We start from the raw sequence: 22,720 nt of genomic DNA, 5'->3' as shown, positions 1-22,720 counted from the left end.
CAAAACCGTTGTCAAGGGGTGGATTTATTATTGTTGTAACAGTCGGGATTAAGGCATCTTGTCAGAAAGACTGGTGGCTATAAATCAATCTTTGCCAATCTTGATAGACAAAATAACATACCTATACCTATATACATACCTATAACATCTTTATCCCATCACCAGAAACTAGACGACTGTATCTCGGCTGTCTCTTTGAAACAAGAAACTGGCACTCTGTCTTGACAGTAAGAATGCACTTTGGGGAATGGTGGTTGCTTGGAAGGTTCTCTCCATAGAGCCTTGGTGCTGAACACGAATTGTTACATCCACTCCTTCAAGCCCAATCTGTGAGAAGAAGCCATACTTCAAGAAGGGAATTTCAGCACCACAGGATGAATGACCCATTTCCCTACAAATTGGCCAAATGCATGGCAAAGAGCCTAAAAGTGAGCTGAAGAAGACAATACTGACCACAGAGAAAGCACAGGATACACTGTACTGCAGGTAGCAGTCTTCAAAAGCAGAAATATTTCTAAATGTCTTATAAATGTTAAAATCATGCTGCTGTGCTTTTCTGAAGGTAGAATAAAAGAAAAATAATACCAGCTAATTAAATGAGATCAGTGTTGTCACTGATTAGGAATCTAGTTGGAACAAAAACCTGCAGTCACAGGAGGTCCCCCAGGACCGAGGTTGGGAAACACAGAGTTATATGCTGAAATTCTATGAGGAAGCAACAAGAGAATACAATATGAGAGTTGCATATGATAGGATTTATCTTTCCGAATTCTGATTTTTCAGAAGGCTTTTGATAAGATACCACTTGAGAGGTTAGTGATTAGACTAAGCAAAGTCACAATACAGAATGTAGTGTGTAAATGTGTACAAGACTGGCTCAGACACGAAGCATAGGGTTATGGTGAGGCAAGCCTTTTCAGAATTAAGCGATATTTAAAGTGGTGTCCATCAAGGGTTAAGTGCTGGGGCCACTGCCATTTTTAATATTGTGTAAGTGATCTGGGCAAAAATTATAAAATGCAAGCTGGATTAATTTGCAAATGAATCCAAACTGGGTGGAATGGAGGATAATCTAGAACAGGGGTGTCAAACTATGATTCCTGGAGGGCCACAGTGGCTGCAGGTTTTCATTCTAACCCTTTTCCTAATCAGTGACTAGTTTTCACTGCTAATTAACTTTTTCCCTTCATTTTAATAGCCCTGTTTTTAAGGATTCAGTCCTCTGAATTGATTCTTTTCTTCATTAAATTGCAGCCAAACAGAAATGAGACATAAAACGAGCCGAGAGATGACCAGCTAAATTCGAGCTTTAAACTCCAACCAATTTCACTCCAACAAGTTTCTTAATTAGAAGCCCACTTTTGTTGTTAATTAAACCTGTTATTTAATTCCATGGCTTGTTGCTGCTCTCATTCTACCACAGCAAACATTTCCAGAACTGTTAATTTCCTGCCTTTTCTAAGAGCACTATCATAATGTTTCTGTGACCTGAGAGATCAACCTTACTGAGACCTTCACTTTTCTTTATTTTCAGATACTGTGTGATGGGCACAGGTGAGCTGGTCATGTGGCAGCTCGTTTTATGTCTCAGAATTGTTTGGCTGCTGAGTCAGGTTAATTAACACTAAGGCAAAAGACGTTAATTAGCAGCAAAAACCGGTCACTAATGAAGAAGGTGGTTAGAATGAAAACCTGAAGCCACTTTGGCCTTCCAGGACCGGATTTCGACACTGAATTGTTACAGAGGGACTTGGACAGCTTAAGGGCTCGGGGAGATTTTTGGTAGATACAATTTAATATAATTAATCAAATATAAAAGCATTATACGTATGAAGTAAAAGTGTTACATCTGAATACATGATGGGCAGTCTGAAACTTGAAAGTACTCCTTATGAGAAGGACCTTGGATCAATAGTGGAGTTATCATTATCTACATCCAGACAGTGAACGAAAGCAATCAAGAAAGCTAATAGGATGTCAGGATATTTATCACAATGTGGAGAACAAAACTAGAGAGGCTATGCTTAGGTTATATAATACAATAGTGAGGCCTCTACTGGAGTACTCGGTACAGGTTTGGTCTCCAAATTACAAAAAAAAAAAAGCACAGAAGCACTAGAGAAAGTCCAGAGAAAAGCGACTAGGCTGATTCTGGGACTAAGAGTTATGAGGATAAATTAAACTTGAAGCTTTTCAGTTGTGGGTTGAGTGAGGATCAAGAAGCCGGAAAGTATAAATGTTGGTGCGCCATTCCAACTGTCATCATTTAATTCTTTGGCTCGGATAAACAAAAAATAAACAGGCGCTCTTTGACGCAAATGCATATCAAAACAAACAAATAGAGGTAGCCTGTTAGGGTTCGAAAGGTCAGTTGGATGGAGCTCTGTCCTGCAGGGATGAACTGATCAAAGAGTGACGCCTCCTTTCAGCAACCTTGGAACTTAAAGGTCGAGGATAGGAAGGGGCGGAGTCAGCTGCCCTCACTGGGCATCTTCTCTCAATATGGAGGGATTGGAAGAGGCCATGATTAGTGACAGCACCCCCTCTCGTCCTGGAGTGAGTATTATATAACTGAGATGAGCACAAAGGGTGATCCTCTGACATGCATGCATGACATAGTTTAAGCAAATGTAGATTAAAACGTGACACAATAGACGTGTTTCACGTAATGACATACTTAGTATATTTGATCCCATTGGATGTTACTTTAAAATAAATCCCTCTGCAAGAACATGGGGACACAATTGAAAACTTGAGGGTAAATTCTGCATAAAGTTTTTTTTTTTTTTTTCTCCCCCCCCCCCCATACAAAGAACTACAAACAAATGGAATAAATTACCATATAGTGTGGTGGAGAGTAGAACTTTAGGGACCTTGAAATCTCGACTTTGATGTACAGTTTTGGTGCACTATATACATTCTGTGTGTGTTTTTTTGCAGCATGACATAAGCACTTTCTTCTCAAGCATTTCTGTATTGATAAAGTACAGTACAACATCTTAAAACAATAAATGTTGTTTCAGCACTTTATAATAATAAATCACGTTTTCAGAAATATTTGTTTTTAGAGTAAATTGATATAAGCTAAAAATATTGGGTTGTACATTGTGATTGTTTCTCTACAGGACTTAGCTGTCTCCTTGGCTACATTGTCTGGTTTTTAAAAAGAATAAGAATGCATAAAAGTCAAACTTACTGTACTGTAAATGTACCAATATACCAAATCATTTTTTGGCTTGCTTTTAAATTATTTTGCTTTCCGAGGTGACCTATTGCTTTTGCTTTGTCATTGTGTAATTTATTTTTTGTCGTCTTAATAAAATCACTCGGCTCTAAATATCATTGTTGGCTAATTGTATTCATCTGCAGTTAGTCTTTGACAAAGAATTTTTTTTCCCTTCCAGGAAAGTGCTTGATACATGCGTTGTAGCGTGGTTTCTTGTTTAAAGAATTGCATTCCTGGAGGAATTTTCCTACAGTATAAGAATTATGAGTTTTATCCAATGTTTTCTTATATTATTTCTATTCTAGTACCAGAAGGAAAACTTTTTTGTATGTCTTTAGTAAGTCCTCTTTAGAACAATTAGTGGTTCATGGATTCTAACATCAATTAACTCTCTAATGTATATTTTATGACACAGAAACCTCTTTGGATTGAAACCAATTCACTATGCACAGAATGAAGATCTGAGAAACATCCTTCAAACTGCTCCCAAGAGACTTTCTTCTCCAAAGGCCTTGACACTCAGTGGCAAGGTAAGAAGAAAAAAAAGGTTGTTTTCACTAATAGCACTTCCTACACTAAATTGATGAATTGTATATTGTGAAGTGTAGATGCAAAATCACTTTCCACGGTCAGTTTATGTATTAAATCAATATGTATTATCTAATTTTTTTTTTTATTTTGACTGTTTTATGTATTGATATTTATAACTTGAATATATTTCTGTTCTGAAGCTTACAGTTGACCAACAAAAGAATGAAAAATTAATTCTTGCAAGCAGTGGGCTTTCCAAACAGCAGCAGTCACAGCTCAGCAAGCTGGCAACTCTTATCAAAGCGGGAAAGGCTGAGCAGTACAACAGCTGTGGTATGTAAGGAATAAAAATGTTTTTGAATTAATAGGTGTTAAATTGTATTTAGAGTTCATTTTCAGCGATTATTATTAATCAAGTAAAGATGCATGATCAAAAACTTCAGTATTAATACCATGGTGTGATTATGTTTAATGTGATTTTATAAATCTGATAAGTGAAAGTAGATCAACTACTGTTGGCTTTCCACAGTTCTGGTTTCTATCAAGTTGGGATTGGCAAAAACTCCCTATCTATATCTGCTTTTTCTGTACAGGGTGGTTAGAACAGTCTTTTTTCGGCTGCTCCTGTTAGGGTTTGCGCATAGCAGATAATCTTCATCCATATCTTTCTGTCCTCTGCATCTTGCTCTATTACACCCATCACCTCCATGTCCTCTCTCACCACATCCGTAAACCTTCTCTTAGGCCTTCCTCTTCTCCTCTTGCCTGGCAGCTCTATCCTTAGCACCCTTCTCCCAATATACCCAGCATCTCTCCTCTACACCTGTCCAAACCAATGCAATCTCGCCTCTCTGACTTTGTCTTATCATCTTTAACTCTGTCACCTCCAGCTCTGTCTCCTGTGCCACCGTCTCCAGCCCATATAACACAGCTGGTCTCACTACCGTCCTGTAGACCTTCCCTTTCCCTCTTGCTGATACCCGTCTGTCACAAATCACTCCTGATACTCTTCTCCACCCTGCCTGCATTCTTTTTCACTTCTCTTCCACAATCCCCATTACTCTGTACTGTTTATCCATGAGTTTAAATACTTGGGATTTACAGTAGACAGAACAGTAAGGGCCAAATGGTCTTATCTATTCCTAAATTGTATGTTAAATTATTCATCTAATATAGAATTTTATTTCTTCATACTAATACTTGTGTTACTTCCTTAAAATAGTAAACTTGTTAAAATTTAAATCCACTTGTTTGTTTAATCTAATTCTGAAGGCATACAATATATTAATAACTAAATGTTACATATTTCTGTATACACGCTGTATCTTAAATAAAAACAGTCCTTAATTTCTGTGTTGCATGAATGATTTCGCATTTCTTACAAACTAATCAGGAGATTATTCAAGCTTATGTAAATTTCATATTTATAAAGCACAGTTTACTGTAGGTTGACTTAGATTACTGTACAAATTAAAAAATGCTGTGGATCGCACACATAATCAATTAACAGTGAAGTAGTACAACGCAAATCTAGTTTATAATATTCTGCAATTTCATATATTTCCAGTGAGAATGTGTTTCCAATTGAAAATGTACATATTTTTGAGCTGCATCTATAAGGGTAGTTTGATTGCAACTAAGAACACCTGTTTAAGTATTAAATACATTTCTAATAAAACAATAGATAATTGCAGACATGCTGAATTAATACTTTGAACTACAATACAGACTGTTGCTAGATTTGTCCTCATGACTGTATCACATGTGCTTCAGAACAGGGCTTCCATCTGAAGCTAAGCATGTTTGGATTGGAGACCATCTTGGAAAAGTTTGGGTTGCTGCTTTAAGAGGAGTTGGTGAGACCAGCCGGGGTTGGGGGGCTTGCCCTGTAGTCTGAATGTGGATCTCAGTGCAGTGATGGGAACACTTTGCTTCAAATATGGCACCGTCCTTCGGATGAGACTTAAAACCAAGGTCCCAACTCTTTGTGTTCAGTAAAGATCCCTGGGTATCCTTCTTAAAGACCAGTGGCGGGGGCTTACACAGTGGTCTGAATGTGTATCTCAGACAGTGATGGGGACACGTCCTTCTGAACTCTCTGTGGTCATTAAAGATTCCTGGGCATCCTTCTTAAAAAGTAGGGTGAACCATGATGTCCTGGATAAAATTGCCCATCACAGCCACTTCCATTCTGACCACCTAATCATCCCCAGTCTCTAACTGGCTATCTCTTTCTCTCAACCCTTCACTACTAATGTGTGGTGAGCATACTGGCATAATAATGGCTGCTGTCACATCATCCAGATGGGTGCTACACATTGATGGTGGTTGAAATGGTTCCCCAAAGAAAAGCGCTATATAAATGTGAGTAGCAGTAGTAGTAACTACCTATATGACCCCAAGCAAGTCTTAAGTTTTTTTTTTTTGTTTTTTTTTTTAAATTGTATTTATTTCTTGTCATGTGATTTGCATACTACAATGACTCAACAAGAAGGGTATTGCACATACACATACTGTATACAGTATGTACAGGTCAAATCCTGTTATAGCAAATACTGAAGTGCTGACATTTTCATACTAAAGAAAACCTTTTGTTGGACCGGTCAAACATTCATACAAAATCATGTTAAGAGGATTTTGTTTTAACTAAATATAAATTGCAGTATAACAAACATTTTTTTCTACCAAAAATGCCCACCAAAAATAATGCGATGCAAAAAATTCTTAAAGCCGCGCCTATGCTGTGGATACGATACTGTTTGAGTTTCATTGTGCTTCTCAAAGTTTGCTTTGCAATGAACAAAAAAAAAGTGAGAAACTGCATCAGTTTACACTGAAAGAAAAATGAACAATCCTAGAAATAGTTGATTCCGGAATGAAGAAAAATGACATTGCGAAAGCATTAGGAATTGCGCCTTCAACGCTTTTGAAAGATCAAAAAAAAAAAAAAATAGAATACAAAGATCTGGTGTTGGGACCTGAGCAAAAAAAAAAAAAAATTAGAAGCACATTTGTATTTCTATAAAAAAAAAAAAAAAAAAAAGTTAAGATATTAGATCTATTTTCTAATAAAATATATTTTTGCAGTTTAAAAGGCTGTTTTTTTTTTTTTTTTTTTTAATATATAAATATAGGTATTGTCAAGCTTGGGTTACAGAGTTAGTTGCACGAGAGACGGAAATGTGGTCCAGTTTGGGTGTTAACACGTTACATGGTAAGACGCAGCAGAACGGCTATGGAGTTGTCCTTGTGCTGTTGCCGTTAGAGATGGCTAATTGCTGCAGACCCTGGTCATGATAGTACTGTATATATATTTTCCTCATATTCGTTGCAGTGACATTTCTGATTTAATGAAATTTTTTTCTTTATTTTTTTCATTACAATGGGATTCCACGTGTGTGTGTGTGTGTGTATCATTGAAAGTATGCTAATGCTCAAGATTCCACTTTATTTCCACATTCTAAAAAATCGGGAGTGCACTCCCCTCGACTTTCTTGTATACTGAGATAGAGGAAAAGGTCATCAGAACCACTTCTAGTTGCGCAATATTTCTCAGGTATCATATCTTTGTTTCCCATCATAAATAATTGATATCGATACACAATCATTTTATTCTCTATTTATAATCAAACTTTATATTAAAATATTTTCACACTTATGGAGGTCGAAAACGGTGGTGGAATTTTTTCATGATTACATTTGCATTACCTAGATGGCATGCAAAGTAAAAAGAGTTGTACTCGCCTAAAAACTAGAAAGTTAGTATTATATAATGTTTGTTGCAATAAATTGCTATAGGTAAAACTGCATTTAGCTACATTTAATTATTATAATGATGGCAGAAATAAATATATTTAATATTTTATTTATTTACCAGGAACATGGTGGGGACATAGCAGCTTATTATTCCCATTATATCTTAGAATATATATATATATATATATATATATATATATATATATATATATATATATATATATATATATAATATATATATATATATAAAATAATGACATGTTCAATGTTTACATTATTGGTAAACTAATTATGTATAAATTAATAGTAGTTATTGGAAGAATACGTGTTATGTTGAATACAGTTTTTTTTTTTTTTTTTTTTTTTTGTCCTCTAGTGTTATATATAATTTTTTAACTATTCTTTTATTTAGCTGGAATTTCACAGAGTCACATATTGGGAAACACCAATAAACTAATCGCTCTTTGAAAAATATAAAGACATTATTGGTCACACTTGAAGTTAGGTATCCATTATAAACCAGATATTAAAATTCCATAATATAATTACATGCTATAAACAATAATGTTGTTTTAAAAAAACTCAAAATACTGTGTGTTAAGTCATTTTTTTGTTCTTTTATATCATGTTCAAAAGACTTGTATGTTTATCTATCTAATAACATGCAGACTGTTAATAGTTCTTTATAATGGATGACCAAATTATTGTACAGCTGAAGTGAACAGTCCTCTCAGTTTTGTAAACAGTGCCAAGATCTTGGAAATGTTAAATTTGCTTTTAATTGTACTGAGTATTTCAAAAACATAAGCCCCTACTAGCATAGTGATTTAAAATGCCAGTGAATATTTATCATTAAATAGACATCGTGGTGTGTAGCTGACTTCTACCCTGTTACTTAATTTGTGATGACCTGTAAACTTTTCGCCCATGAAATCCACACATTAATATGTAATAACATATTAAACTGTATAACAAGAAAAATTAATATATTTCTGTTTCCTGCAATTTTAACCACCCCTTATAGCAATAAATATTGAAAGTGCTGATATTTTTGTAGCAGTATTTATAATTTGTTACAAGCTAAGTAAGGGCTAGTGCTTTAGGTTTTTTGGATATATAATTAAACCCTTTTGGACTGGGGCTACTAATAAAAACATTGTGATATTATTAATTTTTTTTTTTTCATTATAAGTATCTTGGGTGCAACAGTTTCTTCAAACAGTGGAGCCTTATACTCAGTAATTATAAATTTCTTTTCAGTTTCAAACCTCATCTGTCATTGACATCCTTTTGGATATGTTTTTTTTTCTCTAGTCAAAGTGCTCAGTTTTTTAATAATGGAAAAATAAATTATTCTTTTAAAATTTTCATTCATTCTCCATAGTGGACATTTGTGTGGCACTGGGCAAATGTTTGTAACTCTGCTTTACATTTGCTAAATAGATGCAAAAAGCAGTGTGTGATAAATAATTGGTAAATTGTTTAGTCTTCAAGTTGCATAAAGCAATATTATGGCGTCAGAATACAATCAGTGCAAGAAATGGTCAGTATGTCAGAATCTGATACATATTAACTAAAAGTCACATGTGAGTAGACACTGTGTGCCTTAATTACTGCTATACTAGATAGTTTATTTCATACTTTGGGAAGTTATTTTAGATGCTTGTTTGTATGTATGAATGTTTGCAATTGGTTATTTTTTTATGTCTTTTCAGTAACTCACATAATTATCCCAGATGATCACTTTCCATCAACTATAAAGTGCATGCTGGGAATGCTGGCTGGATGTTGGATACTGAAATTTCAGTGTAAGTACTGTATGAGGAAATTATACAAAACACTTTCTAGAAAACGAATGATATAAGCAGTAAAACTACCAGGTAACCTAAGTTTTAGGACAAGGATGCTGTTCTAGCTGTGGTAAGGGTAATGTTAAAATATATAATATTGATAAAGTAGATCCAGCAATATTTTATCAGATTATGGGTGAATTATGTAGTCAAACATTAGTGGAAATTAAGGGGAAAGTGCATTTAAAACTGAAGCCAGGAAGCACTTCTTTATGCATAGAGAGTCGTGGGACTGTGGAACAAGCTACCAAGACATGTAGTTGAAGCAGAAACCTTGACAACCTTTAAGAAGAATCTGGATGAGATTTTGGGACAGCTTAGCTATTAGCTAAACAAACAAGCTTGATGGACTGAATGGTCTCCTCTCATTTCTCAAATTTCTTATGTAATATTGTTAGAACCGCTTTAACAATACAGCAGTTATAATGCAATATATATCATCATTGCAAACTGATTTCATCCATATAACATATGTTGTTGTCATGCTACAAGGTAATGTACAGATGCTACTGTAAATGGACAAGATCTATTTTGCTGTTATGGGATTTTTTTTTATATTTGAAAAAGTGAAATGATTTAAAATATTTTATAAATCTTATTTAGAAACCTTAAAATTCTGAGATTTGTGACTCACACTGTACTTTGAGGTTTAAGCAGAAAACCTGTTCAAAGACTAAACAGAATTGTGAAACTCATCACAATTATTACTCAAATTAATAATAAACATCTTTATTTAAAGCTTTCCTTTTTAAACTCTATGATGTTTAAACTATATTTACATTTGAACACAATTGTTTCTCTTTTGGATGTAGTAATTGTTCATTTGTGGAAAAAAATATAGTAGAAATCATCAGAAGCACTTTCTATATTTTAAAGATGTATGCAGATATTCTAAAATTAAACAAGCTTTAAGCATCTGCAACTAGTGCACTAAAGTTACAATAAAATATTTCATGCTCATGCAAAAGCAATTTTTTATTGTAAACCAATCTTCATAAAGTAAATAGAAAATGGATTACTATTAGACACCCACGTGAAGGTGGGAGGAAAATATAAATTCTGTTTTATAGAAGGCTTTCAAACCTTGGTCTAAACCTGAAACAAGCATTCTAGTAGGTGTTACCGCTAACATTTGTATATTGTACTATCCTGCCACCCACATAAAAGCAAAACACACATTGTATGTGTAAGAGTTTAATTTATTCAAGTTAAATGTACACACTTTAGATATTAAGAAACCAGCATTTCATATGCCCTGTACAAGAAGATACTATTAAATTCATTGTAGTTTTATTGTGGTACAGCAAATTTACACTTACAATCTAATTTACACACTATTAAAAATATATAAATACGTATATATGTATATGTGCTAGATTCTAAAAGTAACTTTCCATTTCCAGACTAGCAGAGTAAAATTTGAGCAGTTCCTTCCTTGAGTGTTCATTGCTAATCTACCACATAATAAAACACTAAGGTGTGTGTGGCCAGTCACTCTGACCAATCACACCAAAGCCAAACTGACCAATTAGATTGCTTAGTTTGGCTTTGGTGATGCAACAAAAGAGGAAGTGTTAGTGTGAGATGCATGCGGAGAAGTAAAGACATATGCTGAGAGTTGCCTTCGAAGATTGCAACTGTAAAACTGGACAGGAGGTGAGAAAGGCGCATCGAAATTGTGACAGACTCTCAGAAACAGACTTTATGGGAACACCAGTTGAAAGATGTTCACATGCACAAATACAGAGGACAGGTACTGAAGGTACACATGGGGCAACAGACTGCATTTTTTTTTTTTTTTTTTTTTAAACCATTACCTGCACCTGCCTTTGACATGTATCATGGCTAATATACTAGAAATACAAGAAGTGAAATAAATGTTACTGATATTAAGTTTAAATATCCTTATTAGGAAATGAAAAAGGGCTGTTACACTTAGGCAAACTATTAAAGTGTCTTCAACGTTATTTGTGTTGGTGAAGGAGAAAGAATAGTTTGGCGAGTTATTTTACAAATGCAGAGAGAAATAGCAGAGTGTTTCAACGGGTTTTACTTTGCCTTTCTGTTGCATTTTTTTTTTCTTCCACATTGTTCCTTCACTTGTGTTTGATAAGTGTGCAAATTTGATGCTTTTTCTTTGGCGTTATTCTGTCTGTGGGGAAACGGTAAAAGAGCACACCCTGCTGTTAGTGTGTGTGTATGTGTGTTTTTTAAATGTACAGTGTGTTTGTGTCTGCTTGTAGTTGTTTATAAAAAAACGTTTTCAGAAGACAGTTTTCTACCACCTAGTGTTCTAATCATAATGACACTTTATATTTTCAGTAGCTCTCCTCCTTCCTCAGAATTGCCTCATAGACTGTGGAAGAATGGAAGTGCAGATAGCCATGTTCTATGACTAAACTAGTCCGTCTGCCCTGAAAGGTGTACAGTATGTCAAGATTTAAGCAGGATTCATTGTTTTCCCCATCTCGTATTTCAAACTAGGGGGCCATGGCCCCTGCTCGCGTCGCTCGACAACCACTATGCGCTAGCCTCTTTGTGGTTCTGTCGCTCACATATGGGTATGTGGATGTACAATTTAAACAGATTTTTAGTTTCATGGAAACTGTTACATATGCATAATAGAACTATTTTTTACATTAGTTTGGCTTTGAAATTAATTTGCAAGTACTTCTTTTTAAACTTTTGCTGTAAAAACAATTTTTTTTAATTAAATTTTCGTCAATATGACACTGAATTTTGATTCTGTGTTTGGACCTTCATCGTGACAGCACAACATATAACTGCCCGTGATTGAATTTTGTTTCTTTTTCTCTATTAAATAAAACGACTTTTTTGAATGTTTGGCTCTTGAGATTTGTTAATTGTCTTTGCAAAAGCTTATCTAATGGGAAACTGTAAACCTTTTAATACGAGTGGCATATCAAGATCTCCTTTGTTGAGTAATGATATCTGTGGAAGATGTACTACATTACCTTTCTTGGATACATCCTTCTTTCAACAGTAATTCGTCCAGTGGAAGACCAGACGGTGTTAACGGTTGTAGTTATTCTTCGGGATATTGTAAGTTGATGTTTTCATCTTCTGCACGATCCCCACCAACTGTTTCATCATAATCTATTGATATGCATTTAACCAATTTGCCGTGTAACCGATCGACATTTTTGGTGTTAATTTGTTTGACTTCGTTTCTCGGTGCTAAGATTGCCCGTGTACTCATTTTTTTCTGTTCATAACCCTTCATGATAAAATTCTTTAATACGTAATATGCCTTCCTTATTTGGGAACTTAAAGTGAGGAAAACGTTAAAATTTATAAGATCTGAGAGAGCAGAAACGGTGTATGACAAAAGCATTCACACGAATGAGAGGTGAGAGGACCGTGGGCGTGGTTGGATATGGTTGAGAGGAGAGCGTGACTTGAGAAAATCTTGTCGCAGGATTTTTTTTTTTTATATAATAGAGAGATAAAGATTGCTGGTCTGTATCTGTTAAGTTCCTTATTACTATTCATCAGTCAATTTGTTGCTCTTCCCTGAAGTAAGCCTTTTTGTGTGCTGTGATATGATGATAACTTCTCTGTTAAAGGACAAGTTTCATTGTTACAAAGAGACAACACTCCCAGTTTTCTCCACTTTCTAAACAAATGGCACTGATTATTTTTTTGTTTTTTTTTAATCATGAAAGCATGCATTCACATTTAATGTTATATTTAATACCATTCCCTTTTAGTTTTCTTCCTGTGTTGTAGCATCAAGAGACACTTTAGAAGTTTCTTTTCATTTTAAGTACAAACAGTGTTTCTTGAGCTTTGTTTTTTGGTATTGGTTGTGACACATTTTCAGTAGAAAGAAGTTAAAGATGTTTTTAAGTTTGAAGTTACTCCATTGTTTTATACTAAAATTTATGTCTATGTAGGCTGCAAAAAACTGTATGCTGGTACTGTCATTTTTGATAAGTTTTTCTTTTCTTTGTTTCTTTCATCACCCTCGAACAATCCGCTATTTGAATAAAACATTTCTACCAGCTGGATACTAAAGTCTAGGCTTCATAATTGCCATTCCTAATAAATGTGCAGAGGGATTCATATTGTGTAATATTTCAGGTATATCCAAACCCTTTTAGTGCTGGTATTTTAAGCAGAATTTAAAAAAAAAAAAAAAAATCATTCACATTTGAATGTGCTTTTTATACTGAAAATATTTCTGCACAAAAGCAGGCATGTTAGACAATTCTGGCAAAGGTTTAAAACCTCAGTCCAGTTCTGCATCGTAGGTACATGAGCCAGCCCTGGACAGGGCATCAGTCCATTGCAGTTCACACACATGCAGGATTAGTTTGGAATTGTCGGTATAATACACTTATCTTGGTGAAGAAAATTTTGAGTACCCAAAGAAAGAAAAAACCAAGCACAGAGAGAATGTGCAGATTCCACATAGACATCCAGAAGGCATGGGGTTTTGAACTCTGACACTGCACCTCTGAGGTGATAGCACTAACATAACAAGTGCACTACCGCGCTGTCACAAAGGGTTTAAGTTAGAATTTTATAATGCCTAAATGGTCTTGTGTTTACATTTTTCTTTAATGCTTCTAGACATATGCAGGAATATTTTGGACAAATATACAGTACAAATAAATGTCATTTTCACCTTTCAAATTTGACAGGGTTGGACTCTAGCAAGTGCTGTTTTTTTGTTTTGAAGAATTTGTCAATGGAGTGGACAATCGTAAAGTACCGCATTTGCAGCAAATACTTAAAACACAGACTCTTGAGAGGATGGTGAATTCCGAGCTTCTTCAATTAAATTAACTGTTTCACGTGATGATTCTGTGAAACTTCTTGTTGCACTCATCTGTCACGTGTGTGTATGGTGATCCATGGGTCTGAAGTTTCTGTCAAAAGAATAAACGAGTCGGAATGTTCATCTGCTGTGGAAAGCACCAATACTGCAGAAGACGAGCATTGGTACTGTTTCAACATTTCTGAACTGACATTTATTGATAAAACTGATGTATTTGACAACACTAGTCAGTTATAACATATGCTGATATGTAGATATGTTCTTTACAGATTTACAGGATTTGGATGGATCACTTTAGCTTTAAACATGCAGCTAATTGGTAGTTTGCATTTGATGCTGGCATAGCAAAGGCACTTTAATTAAATGTCTGTTGTATTTCTGTGTGGTTTTTTGGGGTGGTGTGGGGGGTTACATTTTATCACATTGCTTATGATTGGTGCAGTGAAGTGTTTAACAAAAAACAGATGAGGCTGATAATAGGGCATTGTCAGTCATCATAAGGATGCTGTATCTGATGGGCACATATTCCCTGGGAATGTGTTCTTTTCAAAACTGCAGCTCATACTAATAGAACCTATACATACATTTTCCCAGTAACTAAGGTGGAGATATTAACATAAGAGAAACAGTATTAACTTGTTTCAAAATGCTTTTTTTCACTCCTAATATGCTTTACAGTATCATATACGTAAACATACAGTCAGAGAGAAACTTGTGGAACAATTCAATTGTCTTACTGTTCTTCAGTGGAATCTTTGACTACATCCCAGTCTTTCAGAGGAATCTGGAGGCATTTATCTTGGAACAGAGTCAATGCATCATCAGTGCCGATGGGGTTTCTGGCTTCTTGCAGCTGTGACGGGCTTTTATACCTACACTTTCCACTGACCAATGTCTAATGTAGCACATTTAGTGTACTATATGCCGGTTCTGCTGAGCAGTACTATGTAAGAATTAGGCTTTTAAGACCATACTGCCTTCTTCCATCAGATTGGAGCCGTGCACCTGTTCCAGTCATTAACCGTCATTTGCAGTCCTTCATTTGTAACAGCTGCCCAAAAAGATTTTCTAATTGCATTTTTTCCAACTCTGGTTAAACATGTAATGACCACTTTTCCCTGTTTCCTAACTAGAGCCATCACTTTTTATATTACTAAAGTCAGGTAAGGCTAAGGCTTTGTATTTTGAATGTTGTATTTTTAGCATTTTCTATTATTGTGATCACAACAGATGAGTAACATTCTTGTCTTGAGCAACAATGTTTAGTGTGTAATTCAGGTAATTTAAGTCAGATTACAAATAAAGTTACCAGCAAGAGTTCTGTATGCCTATAAAGTAAGCATCACTTTATAATTAGAATTGTGCAACACTGTTCAAAAGAAAATTCCTGACATTATAAGCCTAAAATGAAAAAAATCTATTTTATTTGTGGCTATGTGTGTGTATATAATATATATCAATATATATATGTGTGTGTTTGTGTATGTATATATGTGTATGCATGTGTGTGTATGTGTGTGTGTGTGTGTGTGTGTATATATATATATAATATATATATATATATATATATATATATATATATGTATGTATGTGATATATATATATATATGTATATGTATGTGATATATATATATATATGTATATGTATGTGATATATATATATATATATATATATATGTGTGTGTGTGTATAGTATTCCAGTTTATAGTATTCCATGCAATTCTTGCTCAGCAGTATACATAGGACAAACGTCAAAAAGAATCTCAACACGTGTACAGGAACATCGCAACGCCGTCAGAAGAAAGGACGCACTATCTTTGATATATGCACATACTAAATCGACAGGACACACATTCAACTGGGACAACGTAAAAGTAAAATTTCAGGCCAGTACAAAAAGTGCCATAGAGTTGGCCGAGTCTTGGCTATCAGATGAAAACGCCATCAACAGACACTTGGACATAAATCCAGCATATGCCAACTTAAGAAGAACATGTACACAATAATTAAACTATACAACCCCCCCCCCCCCCCCCCCCCCCCTTGATCATACTGACTTAGTCACCTCCACCCATCCCCAAACTGAATGTGTTGCTATATATTGCCTTTGATTCTTGTAAGTCTAAGCATTATCCTCTGATGAAGACCCCTGATAGGGGTTGAAAGCTCAGGAATAAAACTATTTTATGATACGTGATTCGTTTTTTCTCCCTTCGTGGATCTCCAACTGCATATATATATATATATATAATATATATACACCCACACACACACACACATACATAATATAATATACACCTGATACCAGAGGCACACTTAATAAAACAAACTTTTTTATTTTCTTCGTCTGTGGGCTACATCTTCCCCGTACCCACAGACACAACACAAAAGTACAAGTAAACAGAAATCAAATCATGTTTCCTCCACTCCTCCCGGCAGCGTTGTCTCCCTCCTCCCGACTGTGGCTCCTGGAGTAACGACTGCTGGCTCTTTTTATAACACCCCCAGAAGTGCTCCAGGTGCTCGTTGACCTACTTCCAGGTGTGGCAGAATACCTGCCCAAGAGGGCTCAGCAAGTCGTTGCGGCACCCTCGGATCCCAACAGGGCTGTAACCAACTCTTGTGAAGCCCTATGGGAGTCCGAAGCACCGCTGCAACCCAGGGGGGCTGCCATCCAGCAACCCGGGGGAGGTATTGTACAGTCCACGTCTGTTCCCCCGGACTATATACAGAAGGGCTGCCCCTCCACAATAAATATATGTGTATATATTTATATGTGTATATGTATACTTACATACAGTATGTATCCTTCTGTAAAATTCACTGTTAAGCATTTTTTTTTAGAATTTGTTTGTAAAAGAAATTTTTAAGAACTTGAAATTCTTAGTGTTTGACATCATTATAGTTTTCCTCTCAGAGATGAGGCTGATGATGATCTGTTACAGCTTAGGTTTCCAGAGAAGCTAGCAATTTCTCTACACGACATTGCCCCCTGTTGTTTGGATGGCCTTGTCATAAGCTTTCTGATAGCTGGTGCTCTGTGGTTATAATTAACAGTTTGCTTCCATCTGTTCATTGTTCTTTTAAGGTATGAGCCATCATCTCAGCTGTTCTAATTAAGCACTTCTTAGAACAAATAATTGGGGCCCCTGCTGAGTACACATTAGTTTCAGACAAAAATTGCTTCATTCTCTTAAAACTTTTTTTCAGCTAAGTTGACCTGTAGGGAAATCTGTGCTGATACCCACATTTTGCTTTCTGAAATGTGCATTAAAGGATGGAATAAATGATAACCAACTGCTGTGTGACCTCAGAACCTTGCTAGTAGGGTGAAATTAACTCGTGTCATATTGTGGCATTAAACTGTGATTCTTCTAATCAACACATCACATGGACTGCATATTAAAATCAGTTTTTGGCAAAGTATTATATATTTAATTTCAATTACTATGTGAAATTGCTTCCCATGATTATTCAGACAATGACAATTAAGGACAAAATATTCCTATTGCTCTTTAGTGGAAAAACGCATCTTGTCATTTGATGAAATTTGTGAAAACGTGCAGCGGAACAGGTACCATACACATTTTAAGTTTGTTACTTGGATTGAATCGAGAGAGTCAGAATGACAGCGGTTTCAAAGCAACTGAAGGATAAAATGTGGAATGTGCCATTCACTTCATTAATCCACAGTCTTTAGAATTACAGATGATCCTTGAAGTCTCAGGAATCGAGAAAATACCTGTTAGCTGCAAAGAGGGACTGTAAGCTTTGCTGTGATAAGCTCTGTCTTCTGTAACTGTTCCAAAAGAATTAATTGAGATTGAACTCCAGGATGCAGCAAATAAAGCTAAACTGAGCGCTCACTAAGAAGAATACATTTACAGCATGTTCTACACAACAAACAAGTTACCAGAAGTGTACAGTATCTGTACTGTGTCCCTCTTAGTATATTATTAGTGGCATGTATTCCATTATCATAATGCACTGTGAGCTCAGTTAGTAGCATGGTGCAGCATCACAACAATAATAATAATTGTTTACATTTATATAGTGCTTTTCTCATTACTCAAAGCGCTCTCCACACAGGGAGGACCTGGAAAGTGAACCCACAGTTTCATTACTGCAAGGTAGCAGCGCTACCACTGCGCCACCTGTGAGGACCTGAAGGCTACCTTGAAGGGAAAATCTCATCATATCCTATATACCACAGCCTCTTAATGCACACTGGAAATTAAGTCCTTTTGACATAATATACAAATGGTGCTTAATTTATTTTTCATTATCTCTGGGTTTCATTGGTTTTAGCTCAAAGGTTCAATACCAAATGAGTTTTGTGAAGACAATATACAAACAACATGTGCAAAATAGGTTCATTGGTGATATTTTTCATGTGTATAAAGTACAGTGAAATTTTCACTTAGATGTGCTAATTAATGCACAACATTTCATCAATCTCTAGTGCCATGATTAATGAATGTACATACCTTACTTTGAAACTTCAGTCTTCCTTATTTGAAAAATCTCAGAGAATTAACCTTACGTTTATGGAGAATGTGAAATTTGACTAGCACTGCTATCTTGTGTTTGCATTGCCTCACCAGACCCGCAGTGTTGTCACCCTGCCTTTGCTCAGGTGTGTACATGTGCAGCCTGAACTTTTCACTTCCACCTTGGGGCTTGAAGGTTTGAGATCTTTTCAAGGCTGCATGAACTTGCACTTCTTGCTATTCTGTAGTAGTTATCAATATCATGAAGCACTTTGGTTACTTCTGTACAATACAGTTTTTAGGGTCCATTGCCCATTGAACTCATATTGGAAATGTGCCGGGAAAAATCTGGAATCTTGTGTTTTCCTGCAGAATGGAGATAAAGTTTCTGATATTATAGGAGTTTATAGTGAACAACAGCAAACGTTATCTCAAAAGGTCCTTAAAAAAATGTAGTGTTACTCGTATTGCATAATTCACTTATCAAGTCGTATTCTGACAATGTCCCAAACACATGCATTTTTATTCAATTATTGTTAAATAAACCATTTCTGGAAAACAACCTTGTGAATGAAAATGGAACACACTCGGCATCTGAATTAAAGGCCCACCTTCCTTACCTCATTTATCAGTCTTGAGTCAAGGCAAGTGACGGCTTATTCATTGGCTAATAAACTACTTTAAATGATATCATTCAAAAGCGAGACAAGTACAACTAAAGATTAATAGTTAAAGAATTGTGAGTGAAAACATTACCAGGAGGAGAATATACATCGTTATTGTGCACTCCGAGATGCTTCAACAAGCAGACGGTCAATTCACCTGTGGGTAGTCCATTTGTGCCTTGATTCTATCAATGCGAATGTAACAACAAGAGACGAGTCTACAGTACAATGCAGTGCTCGTTCTCATCTAAACACATTCTATTTTTGTCCACAAGATTGTTTTCAAGAGTTATTCTATTTAACAATATTTTAGTAAAAGTATGTCTTTTGGGACATTGTGAATACTACTTAATATGTGGAGTATGTAGCACAAGTGAGACATTTTCATTGGACATTTTTGATAGTGTTTGCTGTTGAGCAACGTTGGTCCCCATTGATGCCTATTCTATCAGAAATGTTATCTCCGTTCTGCATGAAAAAGGTGAGATTAAAATGTTTTTCTCTTCCATTAATATGTGGGTAAGTAACATAAGAAATGTATCATTTTTGGATGTCTTATTCTTTTAACTTTATCTCCTTTGTAATACTGTAATTTTTTCTAACCTGCTCTTAAGATGTGTACTATTGGATTTAAGGCTGTAGTTTTGTTTTTTTGATCCTTTAATTGTTTTTGGAATAAAAGCTGTCTTAACAGTCTAACTCTGTGGCTGTATGTGGTGAGTGCTCACTTTTTTAATTTATTATAATGTAAGTGGAGTAATACCAGCGGGCTGTAGGCTGTATAACCACCTAAACTGTTGGTCAGCTAAAGAATTTGATCTCCTGCTTCCATAAATTAAATTTTAGGAAGAATTAGTTATGTGGTTAAGCTAATATGAAAGTGTGTATGTGTTATACCTCCACTTCCCCTACACTTTCCATCCCACTGTTCCCCTATCTCCAGGTAGCAGAAATGCATTTGACTCCATGTATCATCTTATTTTTCTCTTCTTCTCTTGTTATTTGGCTCTGCTTGTACATAATTAAAAAGTAATTATAGATTACAAATTCTACTGAAATGGCAGCAGGTGTAAGCTTGATGCTTGTGGAAAAAAATACTGAGAAGAACTGAAGGTTTTGATTATGTTGCTCTGAAAGAAATGACTGCCAGGTGCCAACATGACTGCTTCTATTCATAGCTCTACTGGGGCATAATATCGAACATTTAATTTTCTTTCTGCAAATGAAGGTGTTTGGCAGTGACAGTTTAACTGAATTACAGTAATTAAGATTAAATTGTGAGGACACTTGCTGGTGCTGTGTACATTTGCATCAAGACTGTGCATATGCCCAAATGTTCGGCCTGAAGCCATGCCACATTAGATTACTAATACATCAGATGCAATAAGCTATGAGAAATTGGATTGGGAGTGAAGGATGTTGTATTGGGTGAAGAGATTTTTTTTTCTTCATTTGTTGTGCTTTGTGGAGCACATGATCAAAATTGAAATAGGTATTTCTGATAATAAAATATAAAAATGTTTTTATGATTGGTTAAAAAATAACAAACATCACAGGTTATATAAAATAGTTGAGAGGACGAAGCTTTGCCTGGTTGTAGTGAATCTTTATCCAGAATAGAATATGTAGTGTTTTTTTTATTGACTGTGTTTGTTGTAAACAACAGTACATTAAACACTTATTAAAAAATAAACAATTAGAGTTTTCTTAGTCCAAACAATCCTTGGTTGTGTCTTATTTGTGAATTTCCCCTTGGGATTAATTAAGTATCTATCTATCTATCTCTGTGTTTCTCTTTTTTTTAAGTTGCCTACTTTTTTATCATCTGGTAATATCTCATCTTCTGGAATTCCACCATTTTTGTGTTCACAAATAACAATGGAATAAAATTAAGTATAGCAATTCAGCTTGCCTTGTTCATATAAATGTAAATAGCTCTTCTGTTTATAGTGCCTGCATACATCTGATTTTGACAAATGAATAATACGCATGTTTTTTGTATAATTTTGTTTCTCATTAGGGGTGAAGGCATCATTAGAGACAGGAAAGCAAGCTCCAGAAGAAATGTTTGAAGCTGCTGATGGTTCAAGACATAGTCGAATAAATAGGCAGCAACTAGTAAGTAGGAGTGTGCAATATGTATTTACAATAATCTTAATTGTTTTAGTGATGTGGAAGCTGAAATTATCGAGTGTGTCACTCACTTTGCAAAACACAATCAAAAACACACCTTGACAATCCACACATTCACTGTCTCATGTAACCTAACAGGACAGACTACTGCATGTGCACAAAGTGAGCACATAGGCGGAGAAGGTCCTCGCTGTGGGTAGCGGGATGGGGCAGAGATGGAGCTCAGGGGAGAGAGGTGCAGAGCTCAGAGGGGCGTGCACATACATGGTGGGGTGGAGTTTAACCCACCCAATGTAACGTCCTCTGTGCTTACATAGTTCGATGTGGGTGACTAAGTTCGTCTCCCCATCTCATCTTGTTTGCAGCTGCAGGAAGATTTGCTCGATTTACCAAAGCACTTCTCTGTTTTCCTCTTGAAATGATTAGTTCATAAAATGCTACGTAAGCTCCATAACATTATGTTATCACTATGGGACTCCGCCCACCCCCGGGTTTGATTAACCGGATATAAAATTTAAAGAGATTATTTTCATTTCATTCATTTTTTTTATTTCTTGATATTTGCTAGTAATAAAGCTGTAGTGAATGAGTCATCCCAATGGGCCACTTCTCATCTCTGCCTCTCGCGTTGTGAAGAGGGGGGCTAAACACACACCAAGGAGATGCGGTTGCTCCACGGAAACCCCCTCTTAAGCGGCGATACATTGGGAAACAAATACATTTTTTTTTTTTTTTTTTTTTTTTTACCTCCTCTATGCTCGATCAGCTGGCTTGCTGCTGCTGCTTGTGCCGTGCTGCATGTCGCGCAGCACATCGAACATTTAAAAGCCTGTACAGCAGCTGTCCTTTTGTCTCGCTGGACATTAAAGTGTCTCAGAAAATCACATCTCAACTCAAGATTTTTTACTGTAATAGAGAGATACATTTTAGAATGAGTTTCTTTCTGCTGTCTTCTATATAACACTTAATGTTTTAACCTGGTTAAAAGCCCATAAACTGTAATGATGTAACGACGCATTAACAGTTCATTTGAAAGAAAACTGCCACAATGATGATGACCGGATCAAATCCATTACCACAGAAGGTATGACAGAACTCATGGCTATGGTGACAAATGAAGACGACTCTACCCCAGCCCGCTTAACTGCTTCAGCTCATCCTATGGCTGAAGAAGTTGGAGCAGGTGATGACATAAGGCAGGGAGCAGAAAAGAAAAAAAAAACAAACACGGTAATTCAGAGAAGGTGAGTCCCTGAACAATGCCA

At 35.7% G+C, this 22,720-nt stretch overlaps 1 protein-coding gene across 2 annotated transcripts in view; it reads left to right on the top strand.

The window, feature by feature from the left end:
- The window catches only part of bard1 (BRCA1 associated RING domain 1), a 107,787-nt gene that overhangs the window by 75,383 nt on the left and 9,684 nt on the right, over positions 1 to 22,720 (top strand). The window contains exons 7-10 of one of the 2 annotated variants that reach the window (XM_028808014.2): positions 3,642 to 3,756; positions 3,958 to 4,090; positions 9,229 to 9,321; positions 21,343 to 21,440. In XM_028808014.2, coding sequence (XP_028663847.2) covers positions 3,642 to 3,756; positions 3,958 to 4,090; positions 9,229 to 9,321; positions 21,343 to 21,440 — 439 coding nt within the window. The remainder of the gene's footprint in view (positions 1 to 3,641; positions 3,757 to 3,957; positions 4,091 to 9,228; positions 9,322 to 21,342; positions 21,441 to 22,720) is intronic. The other variant, XM_051930311.1, reaches the window with a different exon arrangement.

This window comes from Erpetoichthys calabaricus, chromosome 8 (genome assembly GCF_900747795.2).
Source record: "Erpetoichthys calabaricus chromosome 8, fErpCal1.3, whole genome shotgun sequence".
In the NCBI taxonomy this organism is placed as follows: Eukaryota; Metazoa; Chordata; class Cladistia; order Polypteriformes; family Polypteridae; genus Erpetoichthys; species Erpetoichthys calabaricus.
Note: the sequence above shows the minus strand (reverse complement) of the source record. Positions and strands in the feature narration are given on the sequence as shown.